General features: G+C 50.1%; 1 protein-coding gene across 1 annotated transcript; it reads right to left on the minus strand.

Annotated features, from left to right (window-relative positions):
- Positions 1 to 1119: 1119 nt before the first annotated feature.
- On the minus strand, positions 1120 to 22141 carry EPX (eosinophil peroxidase). The gene is made up of 14 exons (XM_041484910.1): positions 22062 to 22141; positions 20496 to 20575; positions 19208 to 19301; positions 18034 to 18209; positions 15968 to 16088; positions 13625 to 13754; positions 12381 to 12587; positions 10821 to 11136; positions 8648 to 8808; positions 7002 to 7248; positions 6417 to 6587; positions 4163 to 4400; positions 2341 to 2555; positions 1120 to 1218 (listed from the first exon to the last, which is right to left on the minus strand). Exons 1-14 carry the CDS (start codon positions 22139 to 22141, stop codon positions 1190 to 1192), a joined length of 2265 nt encoding a protein of 754 aa, XP_041340844.1. The 3' UTR covers positions 1120 to 1189.
- Positions 22142 to 25213: the final 3072 nt, after the last annotated feature.

The raw sequence follows: 25213 nt of genomic DNA on the forward strand, positions 1-25213 counted from the left end.
ACAGGTAATGAATGATACTCTGTCCCAGATGGGCTGAGCAGCCACAGGGCTATGCCACAATGAGACAACCAGGAGTGGCAAACCAGATCTGGAGAGACTGGGACACCCCAGTCAATACCTCCCACCCATCAGTGCTGACTTTCATAGCTCTGCATCACACAGGAGTTGGGCTCAGAGGCTTCAGCAAGAAATACCTTCTTTCATTAACAACAGACAACTTCTGGAACTGCTCTTTCCCAGTATTCCCACAGAAAACCTACCACCATCCTCCACTCACATGTGCTTGCTGCACCTTTTATGAAATGTAAAGAACATTTTGGCCTCAGCCCAAAATTGCAATTTATTAAGCAATAACAGGAATATAGCAGGCTACAGAGGGAGGAGAAAGTGGGTTTGATCCCTTTCAGGACAAGGGAAAAAGCTGGATTGAAACCAGAGTAGTTATTACTCTCTTGTATGTTCAGATTGCTTTTATCTTTGCCAGACCACATTCCACCAGCTCTACAGGCCAGTGCTGAGTTACTCTGGCTCATGCCAGGCCTCAGGAATAACTTGTCCTAGGTTTCTGTCACATCAGAGGATGTTTTGGGCATTCTGGACCATGGGAAAGAATAGTGAGAAAACTCTCATCCTTGTGGCAAATTTCTTCCTTCCATATTGGAGCAAAACCTGACACAGGGCATTTTAGGACTGTGTTTGGGGTGCAGGACAACCATTTCTTCTTCTCTCAGAGGCATCCTACATTTTCTCTGGCAATTGATGGATTTATTGATTTTAAAAAAAAATCGGAGAACAAAAATCTACTGTTATTCCAATGCCTTGATCATTCTTTGGGGTTTGAAAATTTTAAAAGGAAGGTCCAAAACATGTGTTTGACAGTAAATCCTGGTGAAGCATTGTGTAGTTCCATGGCCTAAGCCAGCAGCTGGTGTGATTTGGGATTAGCCTCTGGACAACTTATTTCACTTGGCTTTGTGATACTGAGTGATTTCACAGATCTGGGATATCTCTTCATTAATTTCTTTTATTCCTGGGTTGCATCCCACTGTAAAGGCTCAATGCAAATCAAGCTGAGAAAATGGCAGAACCGTGGCCAAACATTGCAGGCAGTGAAAGCATAAACACAGTAAAAATTAATAATCCACCTCAGCAGCTTCCCAAGTCTGGACATCTGGGAAATCCTCAACATTCAGCATTTAAAGTCACCAGAATCTTTTTCTAGAAGAGATAAAAAGCATTGTGTTAACAGAAAAGAACCTGCCATATCCCCCTGATACATTGTGGGATTTATTTCCACGGGTTAGGCTGGAAAGGAGGGATCAAAACCTGGTATTATGAGAGTGTGGCAGGACCTGACTGTTAGGGGAAAGGAAGGATGTTTTGTTTGGAAAAGACACTGGAACAGCTTGCCCTTCTCCAGGGAGAGCCACTCTTCCCTACATCTACTTCCCAAGGATTTCAGGGAGCATTTTGGAAGGAGTTAGACCTTAAGAATTTTACAAATCTTGAAGGCAGGTGAGAGAAATAGTGTAAAAATAGGTGACAATGGTACAAGCAGAGATCAAAACCAGAAATCCTTCCATAGACTGGGAATTAATTTTCAAATGCTGAGTTGCTTTTGCCCTTACAAGGATGTGCTGACAAACAGCATCTTGACAGACAGAGAAAGCAGCCTTCCCAGTCTGGGCATTGTTTCCCATGGAGGAAACCCTGGCATCAATAGTGAAGAGCTAAATGGAAAGTCTATTAATCAGAAAAAAATCCCAGAATCCCAGAATGGTTCAGACAGAGGGTCCCTGGTGCCACCTCCCTGCTCAGGCAGGGCCATCCCAGAGCACAGGGCACAGCATTGTGCCCAGAGGGCTCTGCAGTATCCCCGCTGAGGGAGACTCCAGCCCCTCCCTGGGCAGCCTGTTCAGGGCTGGGCAGTGCCCAGGGCAGAAGTTCTGCCTCCTGTGCAGGGGCAGTTCCTGGGCTCCGTCCCTGCCCGTGGCTCTGGTGCCACTGCTGGGCCTGGAGCAGAGCCCGGGCCCTGCTCTGCCCCTCCCTGCACACAGGGACACCCAGGGCTGAGGGCCCCTCTCAGCTGGGGCTCCTCTCCAGGCTCAGCAGCCCCAGCTCCCTCAGCCTTTCCTTGTTAGAAAAAATTCCCAGAATAGGGCACTTGGCTTGGTCTGCCAGAAAATCTGCATTTTGTAGAAGACACTCTAAATACACCTAGTGAACTGGAGCATCTAAAGCTGTACCTGGCACACAGGTTAGGCAGCTCAGTTTTAAACCCTGGGGTCTGGCTTTCTCAGGGGTCTGCAGGCAGGACCTGCTGCAGTGTGCAGATCATACCTTGCTCCTCGGTGCTCTTTGACTTCCAGGGTCTGAGGTCCAGCTTTGGGATCTGACTGCAGCTCACAAACCCACGGGGGTATCTGTTAGCCTGGAAGATATTCCTTGATACTTTAGTGATGTGGGTATTGTCACATATTATTCGTGACAAGGAGATTTTGGCCAGTGAACAGCGCTGGCGAGGAGTGAAAACCCCAGGGTTCTGCCACCAAAACCTGAAGGAGAAAGAAGAAACAACAGATTTTTGCCTTCTGCCTTCTTCACATTGATGACTCCCACCACATTAATTCCCATTAACACCAATTTCTTCTGCCAAGAACAAATTAGAATTTCTATTATTTAAATCAAGAGCCCTGACTCGACAATTGGATAATTGTCAGTCTCATAATCTGAAGGTCGTGGGCTCAATCCTCACACTGAGCACCATTTGTCAGCAGCCAGGGTCTATGTACAAATCACCAATGGGATGGGACTGCTGGGGAAGGAGTCTCAAGCTGTTTATTTTCCAGCATCAGTCTCATTCCATGGTTATGACAATGGGAAGATGCCAGCAGCTCACGTTCCCAGCAGCAGACAAAGAACTTAATGTCACAACTTACTTTAAAAGTTTTTTGACCAATCACACAAAGCAAAAGCATATTGACAGTAGTTCCATCCAATCACTATAAGCACACGTACCTTTGGTTAAACAATGCTTGCTTGTTTTGAATACAATACCTGCTTGTAAGCCTGAAAACACAATTCACAGAGCTCCATTATTAAGCTTAGAACTTCCTAATATCTCGCTAGATATACTTTTCTGTAGCTTAGGGAGTTATTCTAGACAAGTGTTAATAGACAGACCATTGTTCTATTTGTCCTTACTTTTCTACTTCTTATATAATTTTTCTGCTGAGAAATCTTATGACTACTGCTTAGCTCCAATCACAGTTCTGCTGCCTCTGAGGACTGCCTTTTGCAGCCTTCCCAAAACCCTCTGATTTTAAGGATTTCCACAATTACCTTGCTTTTCTTTTGGCCATGGACAGGTAACAAAGCTGCAATTGAATTAATTGTCCTCAGATGAGGCACAGGTACCCTCTTTCAAATAGGAAAGGCTGCACAGACTGTGCACAGTGGTTACAGCCAAATGAGTGCCGTGTTGGAACAAGCCCTGTAATTACTCAATTTTTTAGAAAAGGGTTTGTTTCCTACCATAAGAACAGGATTTCTAGATGTGCAACAGACTATTTGACCCCACATCCTGGAGTCTGAGCTCATCCTAAGTCTTTCTCAGCAGAACTGTTTCCCAGAAACATGGGTTGTGATCCCATTTTCAGGCAATATTGCTGGCAGGTACAGGGATCTTACTTCAGAAATCCAGCTTAAAATGGGGAATGTAACTCACTGCACCTGAACTGCACCTGAAGCCCCTGAGCAACCTCAAGGAGGAGGAGGAAGAATCAGGTGTGTTGAAACCTCATCACTGCTGAAGTGATTTTGGCTGACAAGAAAACCCCAACCCACCACATCCATCACAAGCAAAGATCAAACCCTGCCACATGTCAGAGCAGAGGGTTCCAGTTCAGAACTCGAGGAGGGAAGAAGAAATAGTGAGATATCACTTTGCTGGGAAGGGATCTCAGCCCAGGATCTCAACCATCAGACAGGGAATAAGAATGCGACAAAGAGAATGAAACTTTTGAAGGAGTACTGAAAAAAAAAAAAAAAAAGCAATAAACAACTGGAGTAGTTGGAGTAGTTTTCAGATCTGCGTGAAGAAATCTTCATAAACTCCACACTCCCTGTACTCTGGGGTTGGGATATCCAGCTCCCCTCTTACCTGTCCCCATCACGAATGTTCCTGAACTGGGTGCCAATGAGACAGGCCATGAGAGGCCCCACTCGGCCTCCTTTCACAAAGGGCTCTGCAAGGGCCCCAATCCAGATGTCAATATTCTTTGATGTCCCATAGAGCTTCAGGAATTTTCTTGCCAGCTTCCGATTCCTCAACACATGCCCAAGTGACTTCACTCCAGAGGGCTGTGAGAGCCCACAGAATTTTCTCCAGGAGTTGTAACCTGCAAGTAGTTGAATGTCAGAGCAGATAGAGCAGTGATGCGCTACCCCCTCCTGGAAAGATTTTTCCTTCTCTTTCCCAAACCTGGGACACCAGTAGGGCACCAAAATGTTTAAAACATTTTTCTGTGTTTCTGTTAGTGCTACTGACTTCCCACTCCTCCAGAGCCAGCTCCCCCTGCCTGTTTTTGGAGAGCCATCTTTGCAGGTGGGAGTTGTACCACCACCTTCCAGCAATGCTCCACTCAGCAGGGATGCAACTGATGTTGCCTTCACTGAAAGTGAACCTGGACAAGATGTTGATGGCCCCTCTCTCTGTACAACAGGAGAATGACCAAGTGCTTCTCCACAGCTGGTCCCTGTCCAGCCATGGGGACAAGCCACCCACTCCACACAGCCCAAATTACTTCAGCCACCAGACTTTGCCAGCTGGACTAATTTTTCAGGACTGTAAACAGCCAAAAATCCACTGTGCCACAACTGGTGCATATTTCTGCATCTTAGTGGAGGAGATGAGATGATGCTGCAGCAAACACCTCTGCTGTAAGCCAGATGTCATGGAATCATGGAACAGTTTGGATTGGAAGGGATAACAAAGTTCATCTCATTCCACCCACTGCCATGAGCAGGGACACCTGCCAGGGTGTGACACTATCCCAGGGTGCGACACTATCCCAGGGGGCTCCAAGCCCCGTTCAGCCTGGCCTTGAGCACTTGAGTGATGGGGCAGCCACAGCTTCTCTGGGCAACCTGTGACCCGGCCTCACCAACCTCACAGGAATTTTTTTTCCTGATATCCATTCCAAACCTATTGTCTTATGTCTAAAAAACAGGGAGCATTGGGAGCAAAAGACACAGCATATGGTGCCTAGATGACACCACTGTCAAACAATTCCAGGACACTGAGAATTTGCTTAACCAGAAAATGAATTAGGGAGGGGTTTTGACCTTGCTATGCCATCATCACCTTCATGGATGTCTAATATAAGGGAGTACAGCACTCATAGGTGGGTTGAGACCTAAAGCTAAACCCAAATTCACTAGAAATACATGCCACTCCCACCATGTCAGGTCTGGAAACCCAGGATTTGTGGTTCTGATCAGGTCTGCATGATGGTGTTCCTCAATAAAGCATGGGAAAATCACAACCTTATGTTGTGGTCAAGGCAGAGCAATCTCTGCCAAAGTGAGCTGATGATGCCCCTGGATGTACTGCAAAGCCTCTGACATGGTGACATGGAACCAGCTCAGTTTTCATCCCAGTTTCAAACAGGAGCCCTATTGCATCTCTCAGGATGTTGCTGACACAGCAGCTCTGGGCTCTTACCTCAGCATAATGACACTGTTGGGCAAGGACTCACTCTGAGCCAGCTCTGAAGTGCTATCAACAATCTATTTCTCAAGACTATCTTGCAATGCCATTACACTGGTTTTGCACCTTGCAGAGCTCTGAGAGTGGTTCTGACATGCTTGGTTGTTTTTTTTCTGCAGGACACAGATTTAGTAGAGAAATTATGATGAGATATTCTTAACATATTGGAATCTGCTCTTCCAGTCATGGGTGGCTGGGCTGGACCACTACAAATGGTTGCAGAGAAGTCACAGGGGATTTACAGCCCTAGTTCCACTCCTGCAAACTTGTCGCTGAACTATTTTACCATTTTTTTCACTTGGACAATAGAAATGAGTCAGTCACTGAACACCAAGCTCTGTTCTGTAGAATGCCCCGTGTTCTTTTGCCTCCACATCTCTCATGCAGCTTCAGCCAGCTTTGCCTTCAGTGCTCAACCTCCACCCACTTACCTATGGTTGTTCAGAAACAAGGAAAAAGTTTGGGAAAGGGCATCTTAGAATCACTGAATATCCTCTATTGGGAGAGATGTATAAGGATCACCGAATCCAACTCCTGACTAATTTCAGCAAAGCATGGGCTGGAGAAACTTCTCAAAGTTTAATCACAAAAATGCCTGATTTCCACTTGTTTTTCTTTGCAAGCTCTGCTCCCACAGCTGACTTACCTGGAAGGCCATGATCTCGGCTGCGCTGCATGTTGAGTGCAGCTAAATCAAACCCAATCCTTTCAACCTGCTCAAAGAGCCGGTCCCGGAGCTCGCCCACCACCATTTGCTGCTGTGTCATCAGCTTGGCCTGGTTGGCCATGAGGCTCCGGAGATAGGGATCAATCCCACCTGCAGAGGTGGCACAGGGAAACTGGGATCAATTCCACCTGAAGCAGGGACACATGAGCAGGGCACAGAGGACAGTGTGTGGCTAAGAGGCCCCAGAGAGGTGAGCACAGCTCATATTTAATTATAAGCTTCTACTACATGAGAATCAATTTCCCTGCACTCAAAGAATTAAGAAGAAAATGCTTTGAATAATGTTCTTGGAAGCCACAGCAATGAAGTGATCAGACCATTTTGGAACAAGATGGGTTGCCATTGTCTACAGGGGACAGCTCTGTTGGGACAACTCTCGCTGGTAGTAAAGGCCATTTAATGCATTGAACACAAAATGCTTTTAAATTTGGCTGAAGCAGGAGTTTATCCAGAGAGGGCAGAAAGGATGAATGAAATAAGCCCACACTGCAGAAAAGGATTTACCTTCTTGAATGATTCTCCAGACAGCAAAGAAGGAGGTTCTGAGCTGAATTTCAGGAGTTATGGGTCTGTAATATTCATCTAAGCGGCCAACGGTTGGAGGGACTGAGGCATGAGCAAAGCGAAAAGCCAAGGTGAAGACATTGGATATCCGAGAATCCACAGACTCGTTGTAGCCCCGGTAGCGAGGAATGAGCCTGCGGAACCTGCATCCCAACAGGAGAGGCAGGTAGTCCCTGTAGGTTATGATCTATGGGGAAACAAGGAAAGGGTGAACTGTTAATGTCTTGGCCATCAGTTTCTGTGGAAGCAAAGTTGATTTTCATGTTCTCTCTGCCACAACATTCTGGCAGGTCAGAGCAACATAATAATAGGTTGGACTCAATGAACTCAGAGGTCTTTTCTAATCTAATTGGTTCTGTGATTTTGTGAAGACAAAAGCCTGCCAAATCCTCCCAAATATTGGCTCCTTGTCACCACACCACTCCCATCAGGCAGGCAGAATTGCACCCTTCATGCCTCAGACAGCAAAGATAACATCGGCAGATAATGGGGGTAGCACCACCCACGGGCAGCTCCCTGAGTCCTCCCACAGCAGAGATTTCCACGCCTGCTCTCATGTCTCTCTGAGATATTGAGGAGGCAGCACAATGTATTTTAAAAAAGAAAAATCAAATTCTGTGTCAGTAGGAGAAAATGGATTAATTGTCTGAATACTGCATGAAACCATTGATGTAAACACAGTGATGGAGATGATGCTTTTTTGGACAATCTTTTGAGTGTTTGCCTTGCCCAACATGTTTTTCCAACAATACAATAACATTTAAATGGACAACATAAAAACATAAACATTTTGATATTCCTGCTTTTTATTTTTGTTAAACCAGCTCAGAAGACAGGCTTTAAAGGAGGTGCAGTGCCTTTGGGAACCCCATGTCCCTTTCTCTCATAGGATCCAGGCTTTCCTGCCAACTGTAAAACCTCATCTGGCTTTGAGGCCATTCCTACTCCAAACTGGAGGCTGGACAAGAGACTTTGGGAGGTCCCTCCCAAGCACAGAGGTGCTTGTGTGACCCCAGGATCCCATTCAGTGTCAAGTCTGGGGTAGTGTGGCAAGCTAGTCAAGCTTGTGTGGGGTGGCCAAAGGATGCAGCTCCGTCCCAAGGAGACACCATGTCTGGCTCCACCAGCACACGGGGCTTCTTCATAGAATCTAAGAATGGTATGGGTTGGAAGGGACCTTTAAGATCATTCCCTGCCATGGGCAGGGAATCATTGAGAGGAGGGGATTCACAACCCAAGGAATTTTAATCCAAATTTCCAGTACCATTTTTATCAGGTACAAAGCACCAGTTAGAAAAGCTTTTCTTCTGACTTTTCTGTTTCTCAAACAAAAATGTGCCACTAAAAACCTCATCAAGCACTTTGTAAATTTAACAGTAGAGGTACATTCAGGGGGACCCCTCAGTGCTTGTCATTTCAGGCATCTCCGCGTGATTTTGCTTTGATCAAAAGGGGCTGGAGGAAAGAATTTGGTCCTTTCACCCCAGAATCCTGCACCTTTTAGCCACCCTGCACTAGTAAAATCCAACACATGAACCCTGTGAGACTGCAGGCAGAGCCAGGACAGGTGGGATGATGGCTGGTACCTGGATCATGGCTCCCAGGATCTTTCGTGCCTCTTGGTAGAGCCTCTCATCATTCCAGTGGGGATTGAGGCTCCTCAGCTTTCCAGCCAGGCGGTTGTGCTCCCGCACAAAGAGCGTGTGCATGCAGGCCAGCTCCAGCATCTCACTGGCACGGGTATCACCTGGGAGGGGCACACACAACACTGGAGTGGGAAAGTCACATTGGGAAGCACACACAGAGGAATTTTTAGATGTCTCAATATTTGTGTTGTGAAGAAAGTGGGTAAGAAACACAGAGGAGAAGAGGGAAACAAAGGATTGGACAGCACCAGGCAAAAGCTCAATTTCTGCAGAGTCGGCAAAAGCCAGGTGTTGTCCCGGCTGTGCTGAGAATCACAGAGAGGTGGGGAAAGTTTCAGTGAAGGGCTGGGAGCATTAACTTAAAAAGTTAAATACAAGTAGGTATTCTCCAGGCTCCCATATTAGAGATGTTTGGTCTCACAGCTTGAAAGAAAAATGCAAATGGGCAAAGGGAAGTCAAGATGACTAAGGAAGCTCTGAAACTCAGCAGGTCTCCTTCAAACTGGTTAAAACTGTGGCCAAAGCAAGGTGACAGTCACAAACAGGCTCTCTGGGGAGTAAAAGGAAAAGCAAAATGAGTCAACTTGGAGGAATAAATAACAAACAGCATCACAATAAAATATCAAATCCTTCTTCAAACATCTGGGGCAGGAAACGCAAGAGCAAGCAGGTGATGAGAGCACATAGACAAGCACTCAGAGAAAAGTAAATATGTTGTATTTAGTCCCCTTGTCCCACAGCAAATAGAGGGATTTGCTCCTGCACTTGGCACAGAGCCCTTTTTATCCACTCTCAAAGGCTGCCTGTGAGGGACTGCGGAAGGAGGAACAAATGCAGCACTGTGAGGTTTCCCTGAGCAGAATGCATCCAGCCAGAGCTTCCAACAGAGCTCTGGGAGGAAATGTTGAACCCTGGGAGGCAACTGCACATGTAAAACTCCCCCAGTTCTCAGGGACCGGAAAAGTCACAAATAAGACACTGAATTTTCAAAGGCGCTTCCGAAGCAGCCTGAACTGATGACTATAAAAGAATTGATGGGTCTGTTCCAGCCATGGAACAGGAAGTGCTCGTTGCTGAGAGTCCACAGGGGCCAGAGGCCCCTCCTGGGAAGTTATCTGATACTCCTGCCCGCTCTGCTTCTCACAGGGCACCTGCTTTTGGCCACAGATCCTGCATGGTCCTCACCAAGGAGAGACCTGCACAGAACTGGGGGAGCAGGTGAAGACATGGAACAACACGTGGGACAGGTGGACTGCTGTGGGGGCCTGGAGAGAGCTTGAGACACCAGGAACTTTAAAGGAGAGAGCTGATGGATTCCAAGGACCATGGGGATGTTCAGAGGAACTTCAGCCACATATGAAACCAGCCAAGGGAATAGAAAGCAGCTCCACAGCTGATGAGATCAGTTGTGCCCTGAAGCTTTCTCCAGCACTGCCACAAGCAGCCTGGTATGGCCAGAGCCAGCAGGAGCCAGCTGGGAAGTCCTGCTCTCCAAAAGAAATAGGCCAGGGAGACACTAATTCATGAGGTCTATCAGAAGCATCCATCTCTGGGGTCCCACAGGTTTGTGGAAAGTACTCCCAGTACTCCCTCAGCCTTCACAGTGGTGGGAACACACCTTAAAAGGCCACCTTGGTCTGATATTAGCCTCATCCTCATTCTAGGTGGGATCTGAGCTCCTCCCACAGTGCAGCAGGGACATGCAAATGTTTCCTGCTGTGACCCAGCACAGTAGTTACACATCTCTTTCCATCCTGCTGGGATGGAGACAGTCATGGAAGGACAAGTACATGACAGCCATTGCCTCCAGACCAGGCTGCCATTGGTGCGCCTGCTTGACTCCACCATGGCACTGGTTCCTAGGTCACTCTGGGCCCTACACCAGAGTTGCTGAGCATGGATGAGACACCTTCACTCAGGTTTATCCTCACAAACAAGACCTGGAGAGGGTGAAGACCTTCCTCCTACCTAGCACAGCCTGTCTCAGTCTTTCATGCTTTGTTCCATTCCTTTTCTATTTAAATAAGAAAAACAAACAACTAAAGAAGTGAGCTGGAGCTGGTGGAATTGTCTGCTCCAGATTAGAGGTTTGGGGTGCAAGCACCCAACCCACCCGCAAGAAAACAAGGGATTCGAGCTGCCCCGCTGGCCTTGAGGCAGGGCTCCTTCCTCATGGGACCAAAAGGCATGTACGCCCTGCCCCTGTCCGTGAAGTTGTGGTTCACAGCCAGGAGGCCCCTCTGGCTGCTCCGGTCCCGCAGCCGCTCGGCCACGGCCACCTCGCTGCCGTACACCATGCTGCCGTCCAGGAACGAGGTCAGCGCGTTGATCTGCTCCCGCACCGCCCTGCCCCGCGTGCAGGTGGCAGCTGAGCGGAAGAAAGGGAGGCAATCCCTCCTGTTGGTGATTCGGGGGTCATTGGGTGGGATCTGCAGATAGAGAAAAGGAAAATTCATCAGTGGCTCAGGAAATGGAGCCAGGCAGGAGCCCTCTCACAGGGCATAAGCCTCCAGCGTAAATCTTGAGATGAAGAGTCAGATTGACAGCAGAGATGCTGCTTTAGGAGCCCAAGTCCCAAACAGCCTGGAGCCTAAAGTCCTATGGATTCCTAAAGTATTTCCCCTGAAAATAAATATATTGGATTGCATCTTTAACGCTTTGTTTTCTTATCTCCATATCTACACCACAGAGAATTGTCATCCAGAATTTGTGACCCTTCCTTCCAGCACTCTCAAATGTATGTCAGGGAAACACTCAGTGATGTTCTATCCCATCATTATTTTTCTTGAGAGGAATTAGGAGGACATGTGGGAGCCAGAGTTGCAGCAGGACTTCAAAGGTGAGAGAGCAGGGCTGCAGGAGGGACATGGACATGATTTGGAGAAAAAGAGGCTCAGGGGGCCCTCGTGGCTCTGCACAACTCCCTGACAGGAGGGGACAGCCAGGGGAGTTGGGCTCTGCTCACAGGGACAGGAGGAGAGGGAACAGCCTCAGGCTGGGCCAGGGGAGGCTCAGGGTGGACATCAGGAGGAATTTCCCCATAGAAAAGGTGTTCAGGCATTGCCAGGGGCTGCTCAGGGAGGTTTGGAGTCCCCTCCCTGGAGGAGTCCAAGGAAGGCCTGGACATGACAGTCATTGCTCTGGGCTGGGGACAAGGTGGGGATTGGGCACAGCTTGGACTGGATGATCCTGGAGGGCTTTTCCAACCCAATGATTCTGTGATTCTGTGATCTCTGGGAGCAGGGACCAGGATGTAACTCCTGATAATGCCGCAGGCAAAGCTGAGAGATCTCAGCACTCCCTTGTCCTGTGCAAAGAACACTTAAGTCCTATGGATGTTCTGGGGTATTGACACTCCCCAGTGCCTGTCTGTGCCATTTCCTGTTTTCCAGGCAACACCCGTGCTACCTTTGCACAACAGCCCCAAAGAAAAACCACATTGCTGAGACAGAAGGCCAAATGCCTGGAAACCTGGCAAAGTCTGTGCCTGTGCCAGAACCCAGGGACCGCCCCTGAACACAGCACTGCCACCACACAGAGTGCTCTGACCTCCCTGGCCTGTTCTGGGAGGATATTCCTACGTGGCCAAGGACCGTGAGAGCCACCCACATCTCCTGATCAGAAAGCAGATGCCCTCTCCCTTCCTCCCCTGGAAGAAGGAGGCTGCCTGTACCTGGATGGGAAAGCAGGGAGGCTTCTTGGCACAGCTGGTGTCACAGTCTGTCCCGCCACCAAAGGGGACTCTGGCTGGGGTTTCTGGGCTGAAATCCAGGTCGTGGTCAATAAACTGGCCCCACTGCATGAACATGAGGGACCTCTGCTGGTCCATCCGCAGCTGCTCCGGGGGGAAGCGGACAATCTCGTTGGACACTTGTCGGACCTGCAGGGGTGGAGGCAGAACACATTGGTGGGAAATGACATACGTGAATGGGTGCACCCGGTTGCAGGGTCATCAGCAAAAATTCCCCAGGCACTTCTTGTGCTTTGCCAACAAAAAAACCCCAAATCTGTCTGTGCAGGAAGGTGTCACCATCACCAAGTGCCCTTTGCTGAGCACAGTGCTGCTCTGGCTCTAGGCAGGATTCTGAGCCTCCAGGCCAAGACTCTCCCTTGATGGACTTAGGGAAATAGCTAAGCAAGCCTGGGAAAGGGAGACAAAACAAAATTTAAAAGATTTTTTTTAATAGAAGTGTAGAAAAAATAGCCACAGGTAATTTCTGAAAATTATCTTGAAGTCCTCCTTCCTTCTCATCCCTTCCTCAGCAATCACAGTTCCCCCACCTCCACGTATTACTACAGAAAAAGTGCTGTGGAGGAAGGTTAAGAAGTACAAGAAATCCATGAACACAACCCCAGCTCCTCATCAGAGCTGTTATTGCACCAAGCTCAAGTGACCAGAAGCCACCTCACAGTCCCTGCTCACATCCAGGTGCCACGAGAGCCACAACCCCTGCACTCCACCCACCCAGGGACCCCCACATAGCACATATAGCATTTCTTCATACATTTTTTGTTCTGAGATTCCCTCTGGAGAATATGGCTCACTTTATCCCCTGGTATAATTGCTTTTCAGGAAACAACTGCCACAGACAAAATTAAAAAAGGTAAGTAAAATAATTTGACATAAATGCACTCAATTTAAAAGAACATATTGTGTAATTCTGTATTCTTCCTGTGATTCTGCAGCAATCAGATTAATTTTCCTTTGCTTTTCCTAAAGGCATGGGACTTAGAAAGCATTTCTAATAGATCCCCCTGGATATTCTCAGACCATCACCCTGCAGCTGGTGAATTTAAGCCCGTCCAACCTGATCCACAATTCCAGCTAGTGGATGAGCCCTTTGATGCCTGCAGTCTGTACTAGAACTGACAATCCCTAGACCTGACACTGTGTTCTGAGACTGTTACAAACTTTACCAGTGGAAGGGGGAATCCAGAGAAACGCTTTCCTTCTGTCCACCCACGGGGCACGGACACACCATCCTCATACTCTGCTGGCAGCCACCTGGCCAGGGCTCTGTTGGAAGCTCCTAGGGATGGGTTCCTCCTGTTAGAGGCAATGGAAAAACAGCAAACAGTTGGAGCCAAGAGCTTGTGGATATGGAGAAACATGGACCTTGGAATGGGAGCACACCATGGTTGGGGAACTGCTGCAGCTCCATAGGTTTGGCGCTATCAGTAAACCTCAGGATTAATAACAACAACAACAATAATCATAGAATTGTTAAGACTGGAAAAGACATTTCATAATCTGCCCCAACTCTCAGCTTCTCCCAGGCAAGAACACAGGTGCCCCTGATGTCATCCAGCCTGAAAAAAGGCCCTCAGACTGTGGCTGGAAAACAAAGCTGGAAGCTGAACACCATGGAAAAGGGGAAAAGCCTTGGAATGGAATTACCTATGGTCTTGAACATAAATTGGGGCTGTGAGGTTACTGTGCTGGGTGATTTTTTTGAAGGTCATTAATGAAGATGTCCCTGCCCATTGCAGGGGGTTGGACTAGATGACATTTAAACCTTTTCAAAATCACTTCCAACGCAAACGATTCTGTGACTCTATGATTGTAGTTTGATTAGATGTCCTAGAGTGACTTTATGGTGCTCGTATCCCCATTAATCTGTTTAGCCCAGAAATAAGTTGTGCACCTTTAAGATCGGTTCTGAGAGCCAAGTTTGTTTTCAGACACTGCACTCACTCCTCCACATTCCTGCTCCTGGACTGTGCTGTCTGCAGCATGGAGAGACAGCAAGACAGAGCTCTCCTTTGCTTTTTAGTTAGTTTTTAGCTAGCTGAGGCAGAGAAGTTCCCTGGGCGGTGGTTTTTCTTTTTCTCGGATCTGTACAAACCTGCTCTGGCCGGAAGCCCAGCCGAGCAGCGGCAGCTCCGCCTGTGGTTGGGCCGGGCCTGGGCCGCGGCATTTCCAGCCCTGCTCAGAGACTGAGGGAGCCGGGGAGGGACTGTTCTGAGTTTGTCATCTCCTTTGGAGTGGCAAGAGGTTTTATTGTTTAATATTGTTCAATTTTTGTGCTGGTGAATGCTTTGACTGTTAAATAAAGTTTTTTTCCCCTTTTCTCCAAGGAAATATTTTCCCGAACTGGCGGGAGGAGGGGCCGCTTGAATCTGCTTTCTAGAGGAAACCCCTTCGGAGGTTCTCTCCCAAATTTGCCCTGAAGCAGGACAAATACACTATTAAAACCTTAATCAGAGTACTAACATGCTTTCTTTGGAGTGCATGTCCACAGTGTGTTCTGTGGTGGCCTCTGACCCACAGCGGGTGTAGCTGTGCCCCAGGCAGTGGAGAAACAGCACAGCTGAGCCCACCTTCCCCAGGCCTCAGGTGTGGATCAGGTAATGGACCTGTCCTTATCCCAGAACCCACATCCCCCCCGAAGTGGAAGGAGGCAGGAAGGTATCTCCTTTGTTCTTATACAATCCCCTGAAGGCTAAAGCATCCTGGAGCAGGAAGAGCTGGCTGAGCTCCTTCCTCTGCCTCAGCTGCTCCCAGGATCTGCCCAGCTCTGTTTTTACAGGGAATGTTTCTGAACTGTCCCTATGAAACACCCCATGCTCAGCAATTTCCCACGTCTCCCACATTCCCCATTGCAGCCATGGGACGTGCAGGAGGTGCTCTCACAGCCTATATGCTCAGATTTCCTCCCACACAGTGTGGGGCAAGGGGATGGCTAAATCATGCCCAGTATGGATTTATGTCAGGAAACCCTTGGAGACCCTGCCAAGGGGCAGGGCCAGACAAAGAGTCTGTCCCCAACATGGAGCTCCTCCTGTTTTGGCAAAGAGCTGGTTCAGGTACAACACCAGGAACCTTCCAAACAGGACTGGAATTAACAGCTCTACACATTACTAGGAAATACTGTGGAGTGTGAAACTCTAAAACAAGGTTCCTGTGTGAATCATCCCTGTGGAAGTGGGTCTCGTTCTACTTATGGAGGATGCTCAACATCCATCCATGGAATAATTTAGGGTAACCTACCAGCCCAGATCACTGAGTGCCACCTGCAGTCCTTCCTTGGACACCTCCAGGAATGGGGACTCCACCGGCCCCCTGGGCAATTCCAATACCTGACCACCCTTTCCAGGAAGAAATTCCTCTTGATGTCCAACCTAAGCCTTCCCTGGTGCAACTTGAGTCCATTTCTTCTCCTCCTCTCCCATCCATCACATCCTGTCCCATCCATCCATCCATCCATCCATCCATCCATCCATCCATCCATCCATCCTCCTGCTGACACAGCCCCTCACCTGTTGTTGCACTCGCCAGTAATGGTTCTGTAGCTAGAAGATGCACAATTTATTTTCTTATCCTGCTGGTCACATCCAGTGGCCTTGAAAATCACCTCCACCTGAGCTGGAGTCAGCAAGTCTGGCAGGGAATAAGGGGAAAAAAAAGCCATGCAGGAACACACTGGCCCTGCTGGGTTTGCTCAGGTTTTCAGGTGCAGGTTTTCCTGTACCTAGCATCATCTGCACAACCACAATGTGCTGTCATTTAATTCTTCCTGCTCAAAGACATGCTGAGGATGCTCTTTGAGCAGCAGATGCTTTTGCTGGGTTGGAAAGCATCAAACCCAGCAAAGCTATGGTCAGATCTTATTTATAATCACATGTTAGGCTCACGCAGCAGCAGAATGGTTTTTCTAGTATTGGCACTTCCTCTCCTCTCTCTTTTATCTCCACCATAAAATGCAGTCACAGCTATCCTAGGGGCTGTTACAAGTTTTTCCCCTTGGAAGCAGCTCCCAGTGTGTGTCGCCCCTGCTGGGAGCTGCCTGGAAAAGAACCATCCTGTGTCTGGGCTTACCGAGGGCATTGTGTTTTGCTGTGCACATTTCCCTTTGTAGGGAAGCTGAGTGGCAGAGTTTAACAAGAAAAGTCTTACAGAATCACAGAATCATGGAATGGTTTGGGTTGGAGAGACCTTAAAGACCATCTTGCTCCAATCCCCCTGCCAAGGGTAGGGACACCTTCCCAAGTTGCTCCAGCCTGGCCTTGGACATTTCCAAGGGGCAGCCACAGCTTCTCTGGACAACCCGTGCCAAGGCTTCAGCACCCTACCAGACAGCAATTTCCTCCTAACATATAATCCAAATCTCTCCTCTTTTAGTTTAAAACCATGCCCTCTTTTCCTGTCACTATCTACCCATGCAAAAAGTCCCTCCCTATTTTTTTTATAAGCCCTTTTAGGCACTGGAAGGGGCTCTAATGTCTCCCTAGAGCTTTCTCTTCTCCAGGCTGACCCCCAGCTCTCCCAGTCTGTCTCCACAGGGAAGATGCTCCTTCTTGTCTCTTGCTGCTCACTCCACATCCCAGCTCTCTGAGGTTTCCTGGTCACTGCTGCCACCAACAGTCTGGGTCACAGCATGGTTTAAAAAGCCACTGGGCTTTTTAAGGTAGGCAAGAAGTGGCAGCCAGGTGGCCCTTGCAGGGCTCTGTAATGGTACTGGAGCATCAGTCCTGGCTGGAGAGGCTGGAGCTCTGCACAGCCAGTTCTGCCATCACCTTCCAACTCATCCTGTCCCGGAGCAAAGCCGGAGCACCCCATGATGTGCCTTATCCTGCCAGTGCTTTACTGTAATGTTGGTAAAGTGTTTGAGGCCAGGCTAGGTGAGGCTTGGAGCAGCCTGGGACAGTGGAAGGTGTCCCTGCCCATGGCAGGGGTGGCACTGGATGGGCTTTAAGGTCCCTTCCCACCCAAACTATTCCATGATCCCCATGAGTTCATACATATATGGCAGGAGTCCTCCCTGTGTGTCCCTGAGCTGTTCCTTTCACTGGCCCTGATTTGCCTCCTCTCAGCAGCCTGGCCTTGCCTGACTCCATCTCACAGAGGATGTTGCTCCTCCAGACACACGCTGAAATGTCCCCTCACATCTCCCCATTCTCTATTTGGACGGTGTTGTGTCTGTGATGTGACTTCAGTGCTGTCTGAAGAACTGCCCTCCTTGGGGCCAAGCTGCTGGGAGTCATCTCTGGGTTTGCTCATTCCCTACTCAAGCAGCAGAATGTCTACCAAAGCTCTCCAAGCTCTCCAAGCTCCATGATCCATTGGAACATGAGCCTCCATACAGCAGAAGGAACCAGGGAAGTGCACAAAACACTTTCACTAACTGAAAAACCCCCAAATAATATTTAAGATGGAAAAAGAGCACAGAAAAATAACTCAGCTTTGCTTCACTGCAGCCACACGGGAAAGATTTGTCACAGCCCACCACAACCCCCTTTCCTTTGCTCCTCCCAAGCCCCAGTGACCAAGCCCTGCGTCTTCCTCCTCTGTGAAAGGGGGTTCTCCCAGGAAAGGGGGATCCTACCTGTGACGTTGAAGTCCCCCCTCACAGCCCATCGCAGCTTCTCTTTGAGCAGGCTCAGGGTGGTCTGCAGATAATCTGCTGCCCGGACAGCCATTCGTGTCCCCCCCACTGGCTGCTTGAAATATCTCAGGAGCTCTGCTGGGGTCAAGGCATTGTTCTGCAGGTTCTTCTTTATGCTGCAAGGGACAGGAAACCAAAATCTGAAATGGAGCAGGGGCAGGGATGCTGCAGTTGCACACCTGAACATCAGGCACGGCATGCCCTAAGTCTGAACGGCTGGAGACAGTCAGTGGGAGAGGTCAGGGCTGCTCCTAGCACCCTCCACAGAGCAGCAGAGAGATCTGCAGGAAGGGAGTCCCTGAAACTGCCCAGCTCCACCTGCCAGCAAGCAAATAACATCTATGAGGCAAACCTCGCTCAGCTGTTATCCAGATCATCAGTATCTCTCACTGTCCAGAGGTCTCAAATGTCTCCAGGCCACCCTGTCCTAAAGCTGCTGGAGCCTCCTCTCTGCTGGAGCAGTCCCCATGCCAGGGAGGGGATTCAGAGTGTGGCTGCTGGCAGAGGACAGGTATGGGCTGGTAGGAAGCTGGACACTCCCAAAGCATGGCTGGGAGTCCCACAAAATGTCCTCACTGCAGCATCCAGCTGTTTGCTGCATCCACAGGAGGGAACCACTGGAAATAAGCAGGAGCCTTATTTATTATGTGCTGGTCTCAACTCAGGGCTCCTGCTCAGAGCAGCCTGAGGGGTGCAACGGAGCCCAGCAATAGCATCAGGTGCAGCTGTGAAGGTGGGATGCCCTGGCACAGGGTGCCTAGAGGAGCTGGAAGTGTCCGAGGCCAGGCTGGATGGGGCTTGGAGCACCCTGAGATAGTGGAAGGTGTCCCTGTCCATGGCAGGGGCTGGAACAAGATGAGCTTTCCAACCCAAACCAGTCCAAGATTCTGTGATTCTTTGAAAACCGAGATGGAGGAGGTCATAGCTCCCAGTGACCCGACAGACTGGTGTAAAATCAAAAAGCCGGATGACAGCCCGCTGTGCTCCCGGAGTTCCCCAGCCCACTGTCCCTGTGCTGCGGGGAGGAGGAGAGGCGTGGGAAGCTGCGGTGCAGGAGAAGACAGAGGCCAGGGGACAGGGACAGGGGACGTGCCACAGCCAGCCCGGCTCTCACCGCTCCCGTGTGCGCTTGTAGGCGGCATCCACCAGCTGCCGGGCCTCGGCCACGCTGCTCTGCAGGGACGTGTCCGACAGCTCCAGCGGCACATCTGAGCAGGGAAAGGGAGGAGCAGAGGTGAGGGTGCCGGCAGGGAGCATCCCTGCACCTCCTCCACCCGGGAATTGGACACAGAAGTGCTGGAGGCAAGTGCTGCTCACTCTCCAGAGATCTGCATATAAATATATTCCTCAGGGGAGTTTGAGAGTCTCTCCTGGGCATGAAGAGAATCCCTCCATCAGTGGAGGCTTCAAACAGCCCCAAACAGTGAGAGGTGCAGGCACCGTCTGTGCTGCCCTTTCACAGCAGAGCATTTGAACAGGTTGTCCAGAGAAGCTGTGGCTGTCACATCCCTGGCAGTGTCCAAGGCCAAGTCAGAGGGAGCTTGGAGCGCCCTAGAATAGTGGAAAGTGTCCCTGCCCATGGCAGGGGGTGGAATGGGACGAACTCTAAGCTCCCTTCTAACCCAAACCGTTCTGGGATTCTCTGATTCTATAAGCAGCCCAATTTCTCCGTGTCTTTCCCCAGTCCTTCTTGCAACCTCCTTCCATTTTCACTGCTCCCCTTCCTGCCCTGGGGGGAGCTCCCAAAATGAATTTCCTCTCCATCACCTGCTGGCTGTGGGTCACAGAAAGGAAGGGACAGGCCCTGAGGGCTTCTCTGAGTGACAGCACTTTCCTAGAGTTTCTGGGAAAGAGGAAAACTTCAGAAAATAGCACAAAGGGATAAATATCTCCCAAATCTCCCCAGTTTCTTTTAAATATCTTCCCAGATCAGCCCAGAGCTCAGCTCTTGGACAATCCTGATGAGAAAAATTATTGCCTGGACCACCATTTGAGACAAATGAAAAGCCAGGCATGTGCTTTTCGTAAGGATTTGACGTTGTAAATTAACAGATGGAGGCCTCTATGGAGAGCTGGAAGAGGGGGAGTGACTGCCCCATCTCTACACTCCACAGGCCCTGGTAGCTCTCTCAGGTGTTGGCACAGGGAGGGAGACCCTGGTTCCATGGGCATGGTCCAGTGCTGGGAACTGATCTCCTTTACCTGATTTTAAGGAATCAGGCAGGATGTGAACTGGTAAAAACCTGAAAGAGCCAAGATCGGTGCCACAGGAGGTACAAACTGTGCCCCTTCTGGCACCTTTTCAGGGCTATGCTTCTGAATGACAGTCTCTTGTAGACATAGCTTGATCTTTCCCCCTCAGAAAATCCCCTGATCTGCAGAGTCTGAGGGAAGGACAATACCGTAGGAAGAGGATACAGATGCCTGGAACAGGCTGAGGATCACCAGCAACCCCAGGAAGGTTTCTGCCTTCATCCCTGCAAAGAAATGTAAGTGAAGATGACCAAGAATACATGGATGCATCAGGAAGGTCTGTGCCAAGGTGGAGGATGGCACATGTCAAGAGAGCTCATGGAGCATCCCCTGCCCAATGCAACGCTTCCAGGAGGGAGTGCACTGCCTCAGAGGTTCTGTCAGTGCCATGTGGAAAAGGAGCAGCCTCCTGTCTCAGGGAATGCCAGCACTGGTGGGAACGTGCTGCTTGGGACTTTGGGGGCCAGGACAAAGGGACCAGAATCTGCTGCCAGCGTGGCACACAGAGTGTGCAAGGGAGAGCTGGTGGGGAAGAGGGAAGAGCCAGGATAGCACGGCAGGTCCTCTACACCTCTGCTTCTCTGCCTTTAAATTCCAAGAGTCCTCCTTGCAAGTAGTCATGTCACATAAAAGGACTGTATTCTCTTTATTCCTGGTTAGCCTGGGGTTGAGGATATTCAGATTAAAAGTTACACCAAAAAGTTGGAGGAAATAATACTTCAATATTTAGAATGTTGCTACAAAAATCACTATGAGTGAACTGTTTGTGTTCCTCAATAGAGCCAGAGTGAAGCCAACCATGATCTGGGTATCGCTCTATCCCCATAATTATAAAATACAGCATTTATATTTGTATTTTAATGGGAATTTATTCAGTTATTACCTAGCTGTTCCTTTAACATGGGCTGCAGAAGCAGTGGGAAGTATTTAATAGCCATTTAATAGATGTTTGGGATGTTTTTCCCCAAAGCTGACCCACTCACCTCCCAAGGCTGCTCCAAGCAATCAGCTCCCAGAATGAGCCCAGAGCTGTGGGCTGAGCATCCACCGTGAAGCTGCCTCAAAGGCACCCTAAAATGCCCGGCTAAGCCCCGTCCGTGTGGAGGAGTCCCTGGCGAGAGCAGCACCGCGCTCCAGGCGCTTCCCGGCTGCGCTCCGGCCGCGCCCGGTGCCAGGCGAGGGTGGAAGCAGCGGGAACCACAGAGCTCAGCCCCAAGCTCAGCCCCAGCTCCCCAGTCCCACCCCCGGCAGGGAAACAAACTCTCCACAAGAGAAAAGCGCCTGTGCCGGGCCAGGCTCTCACCTGCGATCCGCCGCCTCTTCCCGGCCCGCGGCCCCCGCCTCTTTTATGTGCCCGGCGTTATCAGCCGGGGCTGCCGCGGGCGCTCCGCGGGCGTGGGCGGCCAGCCCGGTCCGGCGCTCACCTCACCCCCGCCCTGTGCCCGCCGGGGGGGCTCCTTTGCTCGCAGCTGGATACACAGCCTGATGCTTCACCGGAGCTTTCCCGGGATTTTTGAAGGTGGAGATCTGACCCCTGCGTGGTGGTTTGAGTCTTGGGCCCTTCTGGGGGTGTCTTCCAGGGACAAGGTTCCTTCCCCCATGGTGCTCTTCATCCTCTGCTGTTTTTAAAGGTCAAAGCAACACTTTCACATCTACCCCCGGAGACACCTGCAGTGCCCAGTACTCCCCATCCCACCTCCTGACGTGCTCTGCCCCACATCCCCTGGGGGTCCATGAGAGCTGCTCCTTCTTCCTGCGCAGGAGAAGGCACTGGGATGATGGTTTGAACAGGCATCACCCTCCAGCTGCTGGTCTGGAGCATCTGGTCTGCCCAAAGTGCTGCTGCACCAGGAGGTCAGCTGGCAAAGCATCTCCTCTGCCACGGGCCAAAGCCTCTCTCCCTGTTCCAGTGCAAAAGCATCTCATGGACAAATGCTGACAGAACAGAGGGATACTGCTGGATCAGTGAGAGATGTGTTTGGGCATGGAAGTGCACGGGGGGACACAGAGGAGCTGCTCCTCAGCTCCCCCTCACTGCACATTGCAGTTGTGTTTGCCCTCATGGATCAGAACTCCTTGGATCAGCAGTAACTGGGCTCCTGCCAGGGCTCCCCAGGGCTGGTTGGATGAAGGTCTTCACCTCGACTCTGTCCTGCATGGACACCCCAGGACACACAGTGGCTGTAGAATGGTACAGGTGGTGCAGTGCCTCTGGCAGTGACTCTGCAGGTGTGTCCATCTCCAAAGCTGGGATCCAGCATCTCCATCCCCAAAGCTGCCTCCTTGTAGGTGGAGACATGAACTGATGATGGTCCTGGTCCTTTAATATTTTAAAGAAAATCGGCAAAGCAAATTACAAATCTTGCAGTGAGGCCCAAGTGAGGCTGGTCCTGTTTGCAGACTGGTTTTGACAACCTGGAGAGAATCCACCTGAGCCCAGGAGAATGCTGGGTTTGGTCAGCCTGGAGGGAAGAATGCTCTGGAAGCCTTACTCTTGACTTTGACTATCTCATGGAAGGGCTGCAGAGCAGACAGAGCTGTTCAGAGTGCCCAGGGATGGGACAAGAGGCAATGGCAAGTGGTACTGCCAAGAAAATTCCCAACAGATGTACGAAAACACCCAGGATAGTGGTGAAGTGCTGGGACAGGACCCAGAGCAGAGGTGGGGCCTGCATCCCTGGGGATAATGCTTCCTTGAATGAGATCCTGAGCAACCTCCCCTGGCCTTCAGGGTGACCCTAGCCCAAGAGACTCAGGAGGTCTCCAGCCCACCCTTTCAGTGTGAGACAGAAGCAGAATGTCTGCCTGAGGTCCACACTTCAGCACCAACTCCAGCTTTAGCTCCAGCTCCAGCACCAGAACCAGCTCCATTACCAGAAACAGATCCAGCATCAGCTCCAGAACCAGCAGTTTGCACAACAGAGCCCACAGTATGGCTCTTGTGCAAAGGGGCAGAGCTGGTGGATTTGCAAAGCTCTGAGTCCCTCCCCTGCTGCATCAGCACCAGATAGAGGAAGAGGATGAGGACGTTTCAAAGGCTATGGACAGTTAGTGCATGTGAGTGCTCGGAAATGTGTTTCACAATGAGGAACTTAATTCAGAGAATCACAGAAGGGTTGGATCTTACCTCTGTTGGGATGGACGTTATAGACCATCTTGTTCTACTCCCTGCCTTTGGTAGGGAAACCTTGCACCATCCCGGGCTGCTCCAAGCCCTATCCAACCTGGCCTTGGGCACTGCCAGGGCTGGAGCAGCCAAAGCTTCTCTGGGCACCCTGTGCCAGGGAAGTCATTTCTTCCTCACAGGGAACAATTCCTTCCCAATATCCTATCCATCCCTGCCCTCTGGCAGTGGGAAGATATCTCCCCTTGTCCTGTCACTCCACACCCCTATCCAAAGTCCTTCTTCAGCTCTCCTGGAGCCCCTTCAGGCCCTGGAAGGGGCTTGAGCTCTCCTTGGAGCATTCTCTTCTCCAGGTGAACACCCCCAGCTCTCCCAGCCTGGCTCTAAAGCAGAATGCCAGGGGCTCTCCCAGCCCTGGAGCAGCTCCATGGCCTTCTATGGACTCATTCCAGAAGCTCCAGGTCCTTCTGCTGTTGGCCACAGGGCTGGGGCAGTTCTGCAGGTGGGTCTCACCTGAGCAAGGCAGAGGGGCAGAATTTCCCCCTCTCCTTCTGCCCATACTGGGGTATCAGCCCAGGGCATGGGGGGTTTCTGACACACATGGCTGGGGCACATCCATGGCAGGGGTTTGGAACTGGATGACCTTAATGTCCCTCCCAGCCCCAGCCATTCTATGATTCTGTGTTGAGCTTCTCATCCACCAGCACGTCCAAGTCCTTCTCAAGGCAGATTGCAATCCATCCATCCATCCATCCATCCTCTTCCCAGTCTGTACCTGGGCTTGAGATTGCCCCAACTCCATGTAGGACCTTTTACTTGGCCTGGTTAAGTGTCATGAGTTTTGCACAGCTCCACCTCTCCAGGCAGTCCAGGTCGTTTTCATGGATGCCCCATCCCTGCCCTCCAGTGTGTGACACCCAAGACACAGCTTGGTGTCACCAGGACACTGCCCAGGGTGCCCATGAGCACCTTTGTCAGTGGGAAAGATGTTAAACACACAAACTCCTACATCAACCCCTGAGAAACACCACACCAAACTGCTCTCAAAAAAAAAAAAAAAAAAAAAAAAAAAAAGAAAATTGTTCTCTAACCGCTTCAGAAACCATGGAAGTGGGGGCTTGCGAGATGCTTTGTCTCTTGATTGTCTTCCTTGGAGACTGGGACTCTGCTCCTAGATCAGGGTGAATGGGAAAGGCTATGGGCCTGGCTGAGCCTTCTGGTGAGCACCAACACAAGCACCAAACCCTTGCACTCAGAGACCACATGTGGCTCATCTGGAGAATGAAAACAGGAATATATTGATGCCACCAGCAGCTCCTCCAAGCAGAGAGGTGCCATCTACACGTTGGCTGTGGCACAGCAATTAGAAGCAGAGGATGCAAAGCAGAACATCTGGATTATCTTTATTTTGCCCTTTTTTTGTTTCTTGTAACTTTTCATGTTTATCTATAACAGCTTAAAGTTGTTAATCTTAAATCTTTTTCATGCAGACTTCTCTGAGCTTTGCTGTACAGCCTGTCTGGTGTTGGGGAACCAGCTGAACTAGGAAGACTTTGCTGAATGATGGGTCTGGGTCTAACCCAGCAAAATTTACAGGAGGTAGAGACACAACACACACCTTCTGGTCCCAGGGGCTCTGCTGGGCAGGGAGGAAGGAAGCACCAGGAGCGAGGGAGCCAGGCAGGCACTGGCTTCACAGGGCCTCTGGCTCTGGGCACACTCCAGAATGTTCCAGCAGCTGCT

The sequence above is a fragment of the Pyrgilauda ruficollis genome, unplaced genomic scaffold (assembly GCF_017590135.1).
Source record: "Pyrgilauda ruficollis isolate IOZ18807 unplaced genomic scaffold, ASM1759013v1 scaffold69, whole genome shotgun sequence".
Classification (NCBI taxonomy): domain Eukaryota; kingdom Metazoa; phylum Chordata; class Aves; order Passeriformes; family Passeridae; genus Pyrgilauda; species Pyrgilauda ruficollis.

Bases quoted from the DNA above. Each gene is read 5' to 3' on its own strand.
- EPX (XM_041484910.1), bottom strand. From the start codon at position 22,141: ATGCCTGTTCAAACCATCATCCCAGTGCCTTCTCCTGCGCAGGAAGAA. The intron at 20,576-22,061 runs GGGCAGAGCACG...CTTACATTTCTT, and splicing joins ATGGACCCCCAGGGGATGTG to TGCAGGGATGAAGGCAGAAA. The intron at 7,249-8,647 runs GTACCAGCCATC...GTTTCCCCATAG, and splicing joins TCCTGGGAGCCATGATCCAG to ATCATAACCTACAGGGACTA.